General features: G+C 38.3%; 1 protein-coding gene across 2 annotated transcripts; it reads right to left on the bottom strand.

Annotated features, from left to right (window-relative positions):
• Positions 1–13,123: 13,123 nt before the first annotated feature.
• On the bottom strand, positions 13,124–17,035 carry LOC103452582 (uncharacterized). Of its 2 annotated transcripts, none has more exons than XM_008392089.4 (12): positions 16,818–17,035; positions 16,484–16,749; positions 16,142–16,215; positions 15,963–16,057; positions 15,643–15,740; positions 15,471–15,554; positions 15,105–15,185; positions 14,898–14,981; positions 14,679–14,774; positions 14,456–14,538; positions 13,989–14,077; positions 13,124–13,823 (listed from the first exon to the last, which is right to left on the bottom strand). In XM_008392089.4, exons 1-12 carry the CDS (start codon positions 16,951–16,953, stop codon positions 13,489–13,491), a joined length of 1,521 nt encoding a protein of 506 aa, XP_008390311.1. In that variant the 5' UTR covers positions 16,954–17,035; the 3' UTR covers positions 13,124–13,488. The 2 variants fall into 2 exon arrangements, with proteins under 2 accessions (XP_008390311.1, XP_017192142.1); XM_017336653.3 differs by having other exon boundaries at positions 16,484–16,744; positions 16,818–17,014.
• Positions 17,036–17,682: the final 647 nt, after the last annotated feature.

The following is a 17,682-nucleotide window of genomic DNA, read 5'->3' as shown; positions in this document are numbered from 1 at the left end:
ATTTAAATGAACAGTACATTATCATATTTGCCTTCATCTCCAACCGAGGACTAAAGGGCCATAGAGCTTGTTTTAGCCTTGCCACAAAAAATTGTCTCCAACCGAGGGCCAACCATAATTTATTATTTAAATTTAAAAACTACAACAACTTAAATTTAAAAATGTTGTTTAAGTTTTATATTGTTAAAAGTTTTAAAAAATGTTGTTTAAGTTTCATGTTGTTAAATGTTTTTTTTTATGTTGGTGAATGTTATTTAATGTTGTTTCATATTGTTTAATGTTGTTTTATGTTACTTAATTTAATTTAATGTTGTATAATGGTTTAGGAAGTTATAGGAAAAAAATAGAATAAAAAAAATATAAAACAAATTTTGTAAAATAGAAGTTACAGGAAAAAAATATGAAACAAATGTTGTGAAATAGAAGTTATAGGAAGTTATAGAAAAAAAAATAGAATTTAAAAAATGAAGTTATAGGAAAAAAAATTTGTAAAAAAATAATGGCTAGCTCGTTGCATTTAAATTTTAGTCTAGAATTCCTGTCAGATATAACCAACATGATTGGTGAGTTTTCTAGCCCAGCCTAGGGCTGGCTGGTTGGCTCATTTGGGCCAGCCCTTTGGCCCTTTCAGATTCCGTGGGGCTCAAGAGCCCTCTGACCTAGCTCTTGGTTGGAGACAGTTTTTGGGCTTTTTCGGCCGTATGGACCCTTCAGTTGGAGATAGTCTTAATGTTATATGTTATGTAATGTTTAATGGTTTAGGAAGTTATAGGGGAAAAAATAAGAATTTTTACAATTTTTAAATCAAAGTTTGTAGAAAAATAAAACAGTAAAATAAATAAATAAATTTAACAGCTAGCTGATGTCAGCTAGTTACCGTTGGTTTTCAAATTATGGCCCTACCACGGGCCTGCTGGTTGGCTCCTTTGGGCTGGCCAGTTGGCCCTTTGGCCCTTTTTTGTCCAGTGGGGCCCACGAGCCCTTTGGTATAGCCCTCAGTTAGAGACAATTTTCGAGCTATTTTCGACTCTCTGATCATTTGAATCCTTCGATTGGAAATGGCCTTAGCTCTTCACTCACCACATGCGTAACTAATAACTTCGTTTCAGAGTTTTTTTACATTTTCCGCTTCTTAAGACTTCCTTTACACGCCAAACATGTCAAAATCTTTAAAGAGTAAATTGTAGTAATGGTCCCTCAACTTTAATCAAATTGGAGCAATGGTCCCTCAACTAAAAATCCATTACCATTGGTCCCTCAACTTATCAAAATGTGTAGCTATAGTCATTTTCATCAATTTCATCAAAATTTTGTCAAAATAAGTTATGTTAGAATGACCATTTATACAATTAGGGTCCCTCAACTCATCAAAGTGTGTAATTATGGTCCTTTTTGTCAACTACGTCAAAAAATTTGTCAAAACGACTTATGTTGGAAGGACCATTGCTACAATTGGGTTAAAGTTAAGAGACCATTTCTCTAGTTGAATTAAAGTTGAGGGGCCAATGGTAATAAATTTTTAGTTGAGGGACCATAAATGAACGTTTTGATGAGTTGAGGGACCAATAGTAATGGATTTTTAGTTGAGGGACCATTGCTCCAATTAAGTTAAAGTTAAGGGACTATAACTACAATTTACTCTACTTTAAATCATGACAAGATTTTGAGTTGTTACGACCAAGCAGTATTAGTAGATCTTAGACAGATTTTTATGAGACGCACGCATAAGTTCACAACACATTACACACCTACGATTTATTGAAAAAAAAGCGTATGAGACATAAAATTTTTGGAAAAAAAACTTAATAAAAAAAAAACCTTTTAGTTTAAATACCAATTCTAAGAATTTTTTTGTTAAACTACCATGTTTTTAGTTTAGGTATTGAAAAATCAACCAAAATAATTCTATATATACACTACTATAAATCAAAATAATTACATAATTGTCACTTAGCTTTACCACATTTTTTTACCAATCAACTTTTTCCTGCAATTGGTTGATCAAAATTTTTTGACGATTAGCCAATCAAACTTTTTAGTCTCAATGTCGTTGTCCAACAGGGACTTTAAAAAAAAAACATGTTAAGTAATGAATTTTCTCACAAACTCTCCAATTTATTGTGTACACATGTAAACTAACACAACAAAACATAATTGAAGATGAAACAGTTGCATATATTATTTTTTAATCATTGCTGAATAATGACTTGAAAGTATTTGGCGCTCAGAAAAAATTTCGGCCACAATAACAGTGGCCGGCGACAATTTTTGGTACTGAAGTGTGGGCCATGTGTAATGTGGCCACAAGTTGTGGCTTAATCCATATAAAATCGGAAGAAATTGGTAGTTTTTCTTAAAGTTGATATTTTTCTTTAATACTTTTATCAAAATTGATATTTAATCTGAATTTTCCTCAAAAAGTTACCCCAAATAAAAATTAAACCCCCAAAATAAATTTAAAAAATGTTTACAGTGCTCACATGGCAAATAAAAAAAATGGAGTTTTAATGAAACACTTTCGGTACTATTCATTTTTAACAAAAAATCATATTTTTACTTTTCCTGGTACTATTCATGACACACCATGTCCCGAAGGAGGGCATGCTGGCCGTCACATGAGAGTAACGTAACCATTTACACAGTTCGGAAGCTTTAAAGATACAATCACTAAGATGTAACACCCGATGGTGAGTCCTACTTTTGTGAATTCTGTCAGAACACCGTTGGATTCCTCGTGACCATCAAAGCTCTGTTATCTGAACCTGGAGGGGCGCAAAACAAAGTTGAGTGGATCAGTAAAACAAAGTTTTTCAAAAATCATCTCATTATCAAAACGCTAACCCCTCGCTGTAAAACCCGTATACTTTCCCAGAAATATGTAATATGTATACTTGTCTCAAAATCATACTCAGAAGTAGTGATATGTGAACTATATGCCATGCCATAATATATATCTCATCAAATCATATAAGTAACTCATGCAAAATAATATGTCAACCCGGATCCACCTATAGTGGCCTGTACGGCTGAATCTATAGCTCATAATCAATCTCATCAATCTTATCTAGCCGGAGTCATTGCAAGTGACCTGTACGGCACTACACTGCACACGAGTCGGAACCCCTGAAAAGGTCTGTACAACTGGGTGAATATACTTATGCTCACGTTATCCTCCCCTGATAGCTATGCGATAAATCGCTAGTCACCTACGAATCGGAACCACCTCTAGTGGTCTGTACGACAAGACTGGGCACCTAAATTGGATCTAATTGTGAGCATATGGTGCAGGGTGACTATATATATACAGGCCTGAATCATCTCTACCAAATCACAATCACCCTAGTGCAGGTTCATGAGCTTTCAATCATATCAACTCAACAATTACATAATTAAATTTATGAACTTACCTGGCACTTACCTGTGCGTCCACAGCACCAATTATGCATGTATGGAATTACTAATGCATAAATAAATAGGCATATACCTTGCATGGCATTTCATATCGCATTTCAATTAAATTGATTTTCTGGGAAAATCTAATATATATATATATATATATATACGGAAAACAAAACTGCCCACTCACCTGGAGTTCGCCCTACAACTCCCTAGCACAACACATCAAGGCGTCATGACGATCGGCACCTAGAACAATCATCAAATCAAACCTCAAAAATCATATCGATATAATATATAACTTATATAAAATACGTCACTACGTAGTTCGATCCGAAAGATCTGCAACTCAGATTTTCAATCCATAACTTCCAAAGGTCCACAATATATCTCTAGAACAACATCCTAATTTCATTACCATCCAACGGTCGGATCTCCGTCAATTGTCAAAACCAAGTGACGGTTAACATTCTATTTTATGAACTTACAACTCCAATTCCGGAAGATCCGTAAATCGGATTCCCAATCCGTGAGTTCCTAGAATCCTCAAATATTACGTATTACAATGTATCAAAGTTTGGTGATGATCCAACGGTCGGATCGTCAATTTACATTTTCATCTAACCACGAATTGTAACGAACTTAGGTTCAATTACTCAATTTACGTCAATCAATTATCAAAACTGAACCTAGAACATTAAACACATGCGAAGAATTACTTTGGCGGGCCATTGGCCACACACCGCCGCATGGGCCGCCACGGGTGGCGGTCGGCCGCCCCGGCTCGCCGGAAAATCCAACTATCTCCAAAAATTACTAAAATTTACAGAAATGAATATCTCAATGAGTAGAGTAAACTTTATACCTGAGGTCAAGGCCAATTTATCCTAGAAATTCTCTAATTCCACCAAAACCGTGAAGAACCATGGAAATGGGTGTTTTCAATTTGACCTCCAAAACCACTCTGACGCCTCCACCATTGATTGGGATTTGTTCCTGGGTTCTAGGGGAGTCTAGTGGTGGTAGAAATTTGTTGGATTACCTTCACGATCGTCGGATTTTGCCATGGCACCCTCGGAACCCATAGTTTCGTTCTACTCGAATTCAAGCTCAAATCCCATAAAATTTGATTGGAAATGGAAGAGGAAAGGACTAGGGGATGATTGGGAATGGTTTCTTAGTCCAATTTCATGAGAAATCCGGTGGAAAACCACATGAAAATATGAAGGAATGGGAATGGGTGCACACGGGTTGCGGGTTGGGGAACCCGTTTCCCCCTTTCCCCCGCACGCCATTCTCCCTCCTTTCCTCCTTTCCCCTTCTCTGATTGGCCAGAAGCTTCTCTCTCTTCTCCCCATTCGCCCAGCTTCTCTCCTTTCTCTCCCCGGAGCTCCTGCTTTCTTCCTCTGGTTGGGCAGTTTTGCCCAATCTTTTCTTCTTCTTCTTCACCAGTCACGCACACACACACAAAACCTTCCTTTTTATTTTATTTTTTATTTTCTTTCCCTTACATCCAAGCCATCCATTTCAGATTTCCTTTAATCTGGGCCATCCAAATGGCACACCAAATTTTTATAATAAAATTCATAAAATGCCCAAACTTCAAACTTTAAAATCTTTTTCGTTATAACTCCAAATCACAAACCGTCTACGCCCACGCTTCCGTAGAGATGAGTACTATGAGGATATGTCAAGGAAACAAATCTTAGATGGCACGACACAACTATTAACCTCGAATAATGCGCGTGCCTCAAAGGGCATTTGTGTAAAATCCTTTATTAAAACTTTAAAAACTCTTAAAATCAAAGACGGGCTGTCACAATTCACTTACATCTTTATTTGTCTTTTTTCATTAAAAATAAAGTTTTTTAGAACTTTTCTTTTAGTTTTCCTATAAAAAAAAATTGTTCACAATAGTGCTCAAGTTATAAAATCCAATATATTATCCAAAGAAGGTAGGGCAGCTAGTGTGGCCTGTGGTGCTGTCTTTGAGAGTCTTCGGCTAGACTGGAGCAGTAATACGTGTCTCTGTGCAGACACTATGCTTAACATGGGGAGAGCACCATGTTGTTCAAAGGTAGGACTGCATCGAGGTTCATGGACTGCCAGAGAAGACAAATTGCTTATTCAGTATATGAACTCCCATGGTGAAGGTCGTTGGAGTTCTTTACCTAAAAATGCTGGTACAATAATTTAATATTTTTTTCTATCAAGTAGTCATAACTCATAACAATTTAGTGAAGTGACTTCTGTTTAATTTGGTCTTATAAATTGTATGTGATATTAATGAGTTGTTTTTGCTTAAATTGAAGGTCTTCTTCGATGTGGGAAGAGCTGCAGGCTGAGATAGATGAAACATCTCCGACCTAATATAAAGCGAGGCAACATAACACCCGACGATGAGCTTATTCTCCGGCTTCATGCCCTTCTCGGCAATCGTTGGCCTCTCATCACCGGAAGACTTCCCGGTCGAACAGACAATGAGATCAAGAACTACTGGAATACTCATCTCAGCAGGAGATTCAAAAACCCTAGCACTGGTAAAGGAACCGAGAAACAAAGTAACACCCGAAAACGAGCATCAAAACCACAATGTGTTCCATCTGAGTCCAAGAAAAATGACCGAGGTCATATTAGTGCAGACGATGGTAGAGTAGAAGAGGACACAACAATTACCAAGATTCATATCCCAAACGCTATTAGGGGTTCTCCGTTCTCAACCCGAATCACGTCATTTCTGTTGGACTTTCCTGTTATACAGTGATGTATTTTAGAAATGTGTAGGAAGAAGAAGTTTAGAGAGAAAGTGAAGAGGCAGAGAGAGTTCTCAAAATATCTCCGTGAGAGCCAAAAATGCTCTACTGCATATATTCATTCTTTCCTCAACATTTACATGACACTAGGGAGAGAGAAGCTACGTGAGCCTATGAGCTCATCATACCATTCATTACAAGACCCTATGAGATCTTGACACATGCTTACATCTGAGCCTAGCACAATATAATCTAATCTCAGCCCTTGATCACAAACTGATTTATTTACACTTGCTAAGGTAAGGAAAATACAGTTTAGACCTTAATCAACTAACACTCCCTTCTAAGGTCTTAACTGAGATTACCCCAAGCTTATCCCTCAGAGCACAGAATCTGTCTTTAGCAAGTGCTTTGGTGAAAATGTTAGCTAGTTGCTCCTCACTTTTGCAGTATTGCAGGTCAATTGTTCCTTCCTGAATTGCATCTCTGATGAAATGAAACTTCCTCTTGATATGTTTAGACCTCTGATGGAATACCGGATTCTTTGACATTGCAATTGCTGATGTGTTATCACACATCAAAGGAGTTGGTTCGATCAATTCTTCACCAAAATCATGCAGCACAAATCTCAGCCATGTAGCTTGAGTGGTGGCTTCTGAGGCACTCATATACTCGGCTTCAGCAGTTGAGAGTGCAACACTCTGTTGCTTTACAGAAGCCTAAGAAAATGCACCACTGCCAAAGCTGAAAGCATACCCTGATGTGGACTTCATGTCATCTTCATCTCCACTCCAATCACTGTCACAAAATCCTATGAGTAGAGCTGCATTTCCCTTTTCATACTTAATTCCATAGTCAACAGTTCCTTGCACATATCTGAGGATCCTCCTTGCAGTGCCAAGATGTTTAATGGAAGGACAGTGCATGTACCTGGCAAGTACACATGCTGAGTACAAGATATCAGGCCTTGTTGCAGTTAAGTATAGAAGGCTGCCGACAATTTTCCTATACAATTCTTCATCTGCAGCTTCACTCCCATCACCTTTCCTTAGTTTATCCGTGGGAGGTAAGGGTATTGAGACAGATTTGCAGCTCTTCAAACCAAACTTGTCCAGTAAACTCAGTGCATACTTTTTCTGGTGAATAAAGATACTCCCTTCTTGTTGGATTACTCCAATTCCAAGAAAATGATGCAACAAGCCTAAGTCGGACATCTCATACTTGTTCATCATATCACATTTGAAATCTTCAATCATTTCTAAACAGCTTCCAGTATAAACTATGTCATCCACATATATAGAGACAATCAGAGTTTCTTGTCCATCCACATGTTTCACATATAAGGTGGCCTCACTTGGACTCTTTTTAAATCCACTCTGCAGCAAATGAGTATCAATATTGCTGTACAAAGCTCTGGGAGCTTGTTTTAGACCGTATAAGGCATTTTTTAACTTATATACTTTGTGTTCTTCTCCCTTGATAATATACCCATCTGGCTGATCTGTATACACTTCCTCTTCAAGGATCCCATTCAGGAAAGCAGACTTTACATCTAACTGGTACAGTTTCCACCCTTTCTGTGCTGCCAAAGCAATAAGTGTTCTTATAGTGTCCAATCTAGCCACAGGTGCAAACGTCTCATTAAAATCAATTCCGGGCTTTTGAGTGTACCCTTTGGCAACTAATCTTGCCTTGTGTTTTTGTACAGTGCCATCCAAATTCAATTTGGTTTTGAAGATCCATTTTACCCCAACAATTGGTTTGTCACTTGGCCTATCAACCAATCTCCAAGTGTCATTCTTCTCAATCATAGTAATCTCCTCATCCATTGCTTTCTTCCAAGCTTCATCTTGAGAAGCTTCAATGTAGTTCTCAGGTTCAATGACACTGAGTCTACACTGAGCAAACACTTCATTCAGATCTCTCCACTTTTTTGGTGTGTTGTCATAAGTTTCTGTGAGTGGAATTTCACTCTCCATATTCACAGTGTTAGGAGCATCATTGTGTACACTGGAAACATACTCACTTCTTGTATTTGGGCAAGATAAATTAGAGGAACTAATATTAGTTTCTTCACACACACCATTTTCTATCTCAGTTATGCTTATACCTTTATTAGCTTCTTAGAAAGGTACTGAGAAATGCACAGTTTCCATATTCTCCCAATTAAGAGCAGCATCTTCATAAAAAATAACACTCCTTGAGACAATGATCTTGTTGTGTTTCAAATCATACACCCTGTAGCCCTTTTCTCTTGTCCCATATCCAACAAATACACATTTATGTCTAGTTTCATCCAGTTTCTGTCTTAACTGGGTTGGCACATGAGTGTAGCAAACAGAACCAAAGATTCTCAAGTGTTTTACCCCTGGTTTTCTACCACAGAATTCTTCAAAAGGAGTCTTGTTCTCTAGTGCTTTGGTAGGACACCTGTTAAGCAGGTAGATAGCAGTGTGAACTGCTTCACCCCAGAACTTGAGTGGTAATTTTTTTTTATAGAGCATGGTTCTTGCCATCTCTACTATGGTACGATTCTTCCTCTCAGCAATACCATTTTGCTGGGGAGAATAAGCAATAGTGAGTTGCTTTTCAATACCAACATCTTCACAAAAAAATTCAAATTCTAGAGATGTGTACTCTCCTCCTCTGTCACTTCTGAGTTTCTTCAGTTTGTAACCAGTTAGTAATTTAGTCATGGCCGTGAACATTTTAAAAATTCTGAATACCTCAGATTTGCACTTCAGAAAATAGACCCAACACATTCTGGACTTGTCATCTATGAAGGTAAGAAAATACCTGCTACCTCCAAGTGTCTCACTCATGGGTCCACACACATCTGTGTGTACAAGTTCTAAAGGCAACTTTGCTCTCCATTTCTGTTCTTTGCTAAAAGCCTCTCTGTGAGCCTTTCCAGTAGCACACCCTTCACACACCTGATTGTACTCCTTTAGATATGGCAGACCATACACCATACTCTTTTCTTGTAGCATTCTCAGGCTGTCATAGTTTAGGTGCCCAAATCTTCTGTTCCATTTCCATGTGTTACCTTCAGTGGTAGCAATATTTGCTACAATATGATCCACATGATTAAACATTAGTGGAAAGCATCTATTTCCCTTCATTTTCACAGTGACTATATGATCTTGCAGTTCACGATCTCCAAATATGCAGGCCATGAAATCACCAAACACCAACCAATAGTCATGTTCAACCATTTGTCCTACACTGAGAAGATTTTCATCCAAACCAGGTACAATCATTACTTCTGGTATGAACCGAGTGCCTCTTTTGGTCTCCACAATCAGTGTGCCTTTGCCAACTGAGTCAACCAATTCCCCTGTGCCCATTTTCACCTTACACCTTATACTTCTGTCAATGTTGATCATCAATGATTCAGTACTGGTCATGTGGTTACTGCAACCACTGTCCAGATACCAAACTCCACTATTTTCTTGCACAGAGGCCTTATGACAGGCATAGAACATCATTGCATTATCTTGAACATGATTCAAATAATTTGCAGTATGATTTTTCTTTGGCTGGTGACAATCTCTCACTACATGTCCAAATCTGTTGCAGTTATGACACTTAGGTTTTCCTTTGAACCAACACTCTCCATGATGAGCCTTATCACAGATCTTGCACTTTTGTTTAACACCCTCAATGATCTCACCCTGTCTTTCAGGCTGTCGAGTGTTGTTTTCCCACTTCCTAGACATAGACTTCCAATTCTTCTTTCCCTTACTGTGATTTCCCTGTGTGAGTGGCCTATTCTGTGCTTTAGGTACAAGACCCATAGTGGAGAAAGCATGCTCTGTGCTTGTAATTTCATCAACATGTCTACTCAATCTAAGCTCATAACTCTTAAGAGATCCTACCACTTCTTGCACAGTCACAGTATTCAAATCAGAAGTTCTTTCAATCACAACACAGATTGGATCATATTTACTGGACAAACTAATCAAAACCTTTTGCACTTCTCTTTGATGAGTGAGGTTCTCACCATAAGATTTCATTTGATTAATTAATTCAAATAGTCTAGTAAGATAGACAGATAGAGATTCATTCTCCTTCATTCTCATATACTCAAATTCACGACGTAAACTTTGAAGTTTAACAGATCTTGCCTGTTCATCGCCGCGAAACTCCTCCTGGAGTAGATCCCAGGCACCCTTTGAGGTCTCTTGATTCACAATCCAAGGGAAGATCTCCTTCGAGACAGCACTCTGAATAATGCCCAGTGCCTTAGCATCTTTCATGAGCTGATCTTCCATGTGTGCGTCCAACTCGTCATCATCTCCTTCATCATCATCCGATGAGGATGAATCTTCCTCATCTTTCTCCTTCTTTGTTTTCTTCTTTTCTCCTTTCTTCTTCGATTCTGGAATAGCAATCCCTTTGTCAACCAATTTCCATATCCCATACGATTTGAAAATGGTGACCATTCTCACTTTCCAGAACTCGAACTCCGTTCCATCAAAAACGGGAGCTCGTAAATCACCGCTTCCAGATCCAGCCATTTAGCTTGAATCGGAATGAAATTGAGAGATTTCACGTTGGATTCTCTCACACAATTTCACAGAATTCAACGCCCAGTCCGAAATCGAACCTAGGCTCTGGATACCATGTTGGACTTTCCTGTTATGCAGTGATGTATTTTAGAAATGTGTAGGAAGAAGAAGTTTAGAGAGAAAGTGAAGAGGCAGAGAGAGTTCTCAAAATATCTCCGTGAGAGCCAAAAATGCTCTACTGCATATATTCATTCTTTCCTCAACATTTACATGACACTAGGGAGAGAGAAGCTACGTGAGCCTATGAGCTCATCATACCATTCATTACAAGACCCTATGAGATCTTGACACATGCTTACATCTGAGCCTAGCACAATATTATCTAATCTCAGCCCTTGATCACAAACTGATTTATTTACACTTGCTAAGGTAAGGAAAATACAGTTTAGACCTTAATCAACTAACAATTTCATCCTGGACAGGGGGATCAAAACAAAGAACAAGAAGATGGTTGGGAAGACTCCCCGTTTGTGAGGTTTCTAATCTTCATGTTTTCTGGTCTGATTAGATTAGCAAAAATGATTGGGAAGACTCGGTTTGTGATCGATAGTTTTAAAGATTATGACTTGGCCTGCCAAAATTCTGAAATTGCTGCAGCAAGAGTTACAGCTATAATACCATTGAATATCTGTGAAGAACAATTTATCAAGGCACAAGAACATGATCATTTGGAGTCTTTTGTTGATTCCTTGTTGATTTGAAAGAGAGCAATGTTAGATTCTGTAAAACTCAGGCGTATTTGTGAGATTTGTACTGGAAGAAATCAAGAAGATGATCAAATTGAATCTGTAATATTTTGTAAAAAGTGTCCAATCAATAAGTAACTTCATTCTTGATTGTAATAACTCAAGTGTAAACCCTAGCATTTGCCGCAATAAATGCAGCATCAATAAGGACCCTAATAATACCATAAGTATGCAATCTAACCTGAACTTGCAGCCATGATTGATTTGTAGAAAGGATTCTCTTCTCTTCTCTTGTACGAACAGCAAGGAAGCTCTCACGGTTTCAAAGGGACAACCCTTGTACAAAGTGAACTCCTATATTTGTACCTAGAAGAGAGACCAATCCCACTCACATTTTGGTAACTGCCTCAATCCATCAATGAGACAGTTACTTGCATTTTCGATTTAGCCAATTGCCACATTAATTCATATGTGACATTAACATTTTCCCTCCAAAATGGATTACTTAATCCGGATACAAAACCCTAACAGGTCCAACTGTATGTATAGCTCATTCACTTAGTTTAGCTGCAGTCCATAATTTGATGAACTCACATGAATTCATACATAATGAAATCATATGAATGATTACATGTAATTCACAGAGCACAAGTCATGCTCTTGCTGGTATTTTTTTTTTTTTTTGGGGAACAAATGATATTATTTACACTAAGGGAGACGGGGTGGGCTTAACCTCACAATGGATCAGCCATAATAATGTGGTTCAAATTCTCATTTGACGAGAATCGAACCTAAGACTTCTCACTTACAAGTGAAGATGAATACCACTAAACAGTAGTACTAAGTGGCATTCTTGTTGTTGGTATATTCTCAATAGAACAATGCAAAATTAGCCGTTAGGCTTTTACAAGAGAGAGCCTATGAGCTCATCTCAGCCATTCAAGACAATGCCCTATGAGACAATGTCACTTGCTCACATCTAAGCCTAAGCATTAACAAGCTAATCTGAACCGTTCATCTATAACAAACTATTGACACCTCAGTCAAATTTAAACAGATATGATAAAATCAGTTTAGACCCTTAATCTCAAGAAGCATTACACCGAAACCAGAACGCGAAGCAGCACAATCAGACATCAAGGGAGTCTTTCGTCAACTGAATACTGGACCAGTTGAATAAGAATGGAATTTATAATGTGCTCATGCTCCCCATAAACTGGTTAGTGGACGCTACAAAACCAGCAATACAACACACAGACAAGTTGTGTTTTAAGTGCAAAACATTTAAGCGTTGACGGGTTCAATGGCGCATAGCATGGAGGTTGCTCAAGATTGCAGTAGCAGAGTTGCTCGGTCGAAAAGTATCGAAAATAGTGTTGTCGTGCAACTTGATCAACTGCATACGCTTCTTTTCGTGACATATTCAAGGGTGGTACTCCAGGCAGCGGAGAGACCTAGTGAACTGCACCATCAATATCAACATTGTTGTTCATCAATTGAATTAAGCATTTACACCTATTGCTAATGGTGCTCTTTTGGTCCCGTTCGTATCCCTTTCCGAACTACTTTAGATTTTATTCCGATGGTATTAAAAAATAAAATCTGATTGGGAGGTTGGTTAGTTAATTAATTACGATTTGTCTGCCACTTACGTTTATAGTTTGCCAAATTGATATGATGCTAAGCTTACTTGGTATGAATTAAGTTACGAATTGAATAAGTCAATCAACTAATCATGTGATTGTATAATGTGAGAATGACATCTTTCTTTATTTTCATGCGTTACTAAACACATGGAAACTTGAAATTAAAATAATTCCAATATCCTCGTATTTACCAACACATTTGGAGTTAGGAACGGGAATAATTCTAATACCCATTCCAATTCATTCCAAGTAAACACGTCATAAGTATAACCAATAAGCTAATGGCCTCGGACACTCACCCGCACAAACCCTAGACTACTCATGTATTGTTCCCATGGTAAGTACGGTACATAGAATCAAATAATAAACATGCAACATAACATCATAGTTCCGTATACATTGCGGTTACAACGTGAAGGACTATGGACATTTATCTTCAAAAGGGCCATAAGTCTCCCCATATGGCCTTTCGGGCCTGCAGATGTAATGTAGGGTTCTTACTCTTTGTGACAACCACTCTCTGAAGCTCGCCTTCTGAACCATCTCGTTCGGTTGATCGACAAACATCCATTGTAACCTGCTTGCCCCTTCGTACAGGCATATAGATAATCCTACCCCAACCACCACCAAGATTAGCATGACCTGTTTCATCTTCCTCATCTTCGTTATTTTCATCCACTACATCAGGTTCCATAACATCGGAATCATAGTTAACTGGATTCAATTCTTCAAATGGAACAAGGTCAACTTGCTGCGAGCTAATTAACTCATCTGTCCAGGTCAAACACAAATTCTTAGAACCCAAGAAATAAGAGTTAACAAATGGCCAGAATGTTAGTATTAATCGAATACATCACGTAATATATTGAAGACAAAGTTCATTATATGGGGGGCTCTCAAGATGTATGTAGTGAAGGATAGTCATTTAAGACTTACCAACGTCAATTTCAAGATCTTCTGGACTGCGTTTAGCATGTTGCTCCTTTAAAGTCTCAAATTTCATACCATCAAGCGGCCATGGTTCCCTAATCACATTAACCAGTGCAGCCATCAGAGAAGAATTCACGACACGAGTATATTTATGAATAAAAAGAACCGAACTGTGACGGAAGTACATATTTGGACAAGAAATCTTTTATTTAGAAAGTTATTGACTGGCTTCATTCAAAATATTTATGACTGTGATCACTTAATTAAGGTCATTGACAGTTAGTTGTGTTTAATAAGAAAGACACTCAATTAGCCAAAACAAAACCACACGATGACAGATTAAACCCGATTAAAAATTGACTAAACCACTGAATAGCTTTATGAGAATGGACTTTTAGGCTTCCATTGTCTAAGAAGAATACTAAAGCTCCCACAATCCACAATGTTGAACAAAAACACAAAAAAATACCAACCGTGGTCTTTGTCCCCGCCTGAAAGCAACGAAGCTAAATTTCTCATCTTCAAAGCCACGTAATGGTTGCCCACCCTTGGACCGCTACAAAAATATCAAGGTACGTAATATCAATTAAAAAGCACGTACTTTAATCATAATGTAACAGGAAAGGAAAAAGGAAAAAGTTGTGGTTCCAACTGACAACTGGATCCAATGAAGTGTGCAAGGATTTGAGGATGAACCTTGAATGCACGCTGAACAGATGTCCTCTCCAAGCGCTGAACAAAATGACAATACTTTCCAGCTTTCTCCAGCGGACATTGTCCATCATGAGAGCACTACATCAAGAAAACTATAAAATAAAATGAGAGAATTCATACTATTAGGAAAACAAAAGAGAAGCTAAGCAACATATTAGTTTCGAAACAGAAAAATATGAGCTAAAGGGCTCTTGTACTCACCGGCGCAACTATAAATGCACCACTCTTTTGAGTCACCAAGTCCTTGGAAGCTTCATCAGTTCCATCTTTAGATTTGCGGCATTTCTAAGAAGTGATGAGTGTGTCAATTATGAATGATTGTAAAGATGCAATGCCAGTACATAACTTGAACAAGCATCTTAACTCAAAAGTCATCTCAAAGAACAAATAACAAGAAAAACAACTTACCCTTTTTTCCATCCATAATATATGCGAGCGCATCTGAGATATGATACTAGATCCTTGTGGTGTTCCAGGTTCAATCAAAACCTAGGAAAATTTTAAGAAAATCTAAGGGTAAAAATATTAGGCTGAAAATTGGAAAATTCCAAACTAAAAACTGCCATGATAATGATTATAAAAGGGATAGTGATACGATTATCAGTAATTCTTTCTTTAGCCCCTTTACGAAATCGATTGTCAGAAGAGCATAAACTACATAATACTTGCCTCTTAGTTAATGGCATAAACCAGGGCATAAGATCATACAAAATTGTTTTGTCATGAAATCATAGTGAAACACAAAACTCATCCGTCCGTAGAAGGAAAGCATACCAGGACATCCCGTGTAAGATCCCAGAGCTGGCGTACTATAGTAATTCGATCCTTGAGTGATGGTATCTCTCCAAGCACATAGGACTTCCGTTGCAAAAAAGAACAAACAGAAGTTATTGTTTGTATCTAACATTCCAAGGCAAACATGAAGTTTGAAATTTATAGAACTTACAGCAATTACAAGGTCATGTTCTCTCTCTGACTTGTTGATACTTTTAGTCAACGACTGGAGGCTATCATAACTATGAATAAGTGGCAAGTTCTTCTGACCTGAAATAACCATGACATAAAGTGGTCAGATTTTTCATTGAGCTCTATGGCACTCTTTGATAATGCATGAAACATTGCAATCGGCAGGTTTTAGTAGATTGGTTCTTTAACAACTGCAGTTCTATCTGTTGTAGACAATTTATCTTTGAAATAATTATTATACAAATAATCTTGACAAAATAATATCGATTGAACAGTTTGAGTATTCAAATCGTTGAGAACCTTGGATAAGCTTCTGCCCTGCCCGCTGCATTGATTGGGATGGCTCCACTAAATTAACTTTCTCCAAGGAATTCGGCCAGACTTCTCGTAGTGCCCTATAGCATTCGAGTCACATTACAACCAAATTCACAGTCTCACATGGTTAACAACAAAAAGATAACACCGAATGAGCTTTTCACCAGAAAGCTGAACCCGTGCCAGCACCAAAATCCAATACTTTAGCTGGAGATAACTCAGGTAGCCTTCTTCGAACCTGTAAAGCAGAAAATACAGAAATTTCGCCAAATTATTACACAAAAAACCAAAACTTCAGAACAACCCTAATCAAATTCAAGCTAAGAACCTAAAAATAAACAATACCGTATCAAGTTCAAGCTAAGAAGCTCATTTCTAGCAAAAATTGAAAATAAATTTCTCTCCTTTCCACCATTTTCTCAGCTAGCAACCAAATACAGCACCAATACGCATAATTTGAAACCATAGAAAACTACCCAGATACAAAAAAATTCCCCAATTCATACCTCCTTGAGCACTCTGTGACAGGCAGAGAAGACAGCAGGCATTCTGGAAGCAACATAAGCAATGGTCTCATCGTCTCTGTAGCTGAGGCCGATGTCACCGTATGAGCTCTTGATCTTCCACCGCTGGGATTGGTCCACAGACCGCAAAGGGTCCTCAACGAGTTGCTGCGAAGTCGCCGTAACAAGCTGCGAGTTCACATCCTTGATTTGGCTGAAGGATTCCGATAGCCTCAGGACCTTCCTCTTCATGTGGGGCTCATCCTGCTCTAAAATCCCAAAACCCAGAAATTAAATTTGCTAAATTTACACAGATAATAGAGATGCACAGTTGTACCTCGGAGGTATTTTTTTATGGCGCGGCGGAGGCGGACGGGGGTTGTGAGGCAGCGCTGGGATTGTTTGGCGGCGGAGCGGAGGGTTTCTTGGGATAGGAGCTTTTGGGCGGTCTCCGGGAGTAGGGTAGTCGCCATTTCCGGTATGGCGGAGGAGATGAGGAGATGGATCGAGACTAGAGAGAGAGCTAGGATGGTTGAGTTTTGTTAACTTTCATCGGGGTTTATGCGATTTTCAGGGTTTTAGCTGTTTGGGCTTGATTGGGCTTTTATGTGGGGCTGCGTTTACATGTGGATTGGGCTTTTCTGGATTTTACACAAGGGCCTAGTATTAATTAAGTGTGACTAATACATTGAGGCGGTGTTTACTTAATTGTTTATGTACGAGACAAACAATCATTCTTCGGTAGTAATATCTGGTTGATTTGAGTAACACATCCGGGAAACATTGGCTTAATTGGGATTTCCAGTTCTAGTAGAATTTGGTATCAATTAAAACTTTTTTTTTTTTTGAAAGGAAACACACTTCATTGAAACAAGACAAGATCAATAAAGCAACAGCATGAGAGCCTACAAGAGGCTAACAACAGAGGCAGAGACTGAGCAGGAAACAACAGTGCGGGGCTTACAAATAATAGGACACTTCCACCTTGTGAAAGCGTCACCTCAGCACCGAAAAAACAAACGAGAATTAATGTGGACAAGGGAGGCTGTCATTGTTTAGGATGAATACCAACGAAGATGGGGTCGATCAACCCAAACAGAATCACTCATATCTGACGAATTATGCAACGCCAAAACGTGCGCTGCTTCATTAGCTGATCTCGGAACCCAAGACCAACGACAACTTTGAAAAGAACTCCCCAA

Source organism: Malus domestica, chromosome 14 (assembly GCF_042453785.1).
Source record: "Malus domestica chromosome 14, GDT2T_hap1".
Lineage (NCBI taxonomy): Eukaryota > Viridiplantae > Streptophyta > Magnoliopsida > Rosales > Rosaceae > Malus > Malus domestica.
Note: the sequence above shows the minus strand (reverse complement) of the source record. Positions and strands in the feature narration are given on the sequence as shown.

Coding starts and splice junctions, on each gene's coding strand:
- LOC103452582 (XM_008392089.4), bottom strand. CDS start 16,953: ATGGCGACTACCCTACTCCCGGAGACCGCCCAAAAGCTCCTATCCCAA. Junction 16,750..16,817: donor CATAAAAAAATACCTCCGAG/GTACAACTGTGC, acceptor TTGGGATTTTAG/AGCAGGATGAGCCCCACATG. Junction 14,078..14,455: donor AGGCGGGGACAAAGACCACG/GTTGGTATTTTT, acceptor TAATGTGATTAG/GGAACCATGGCCGCTTGATG.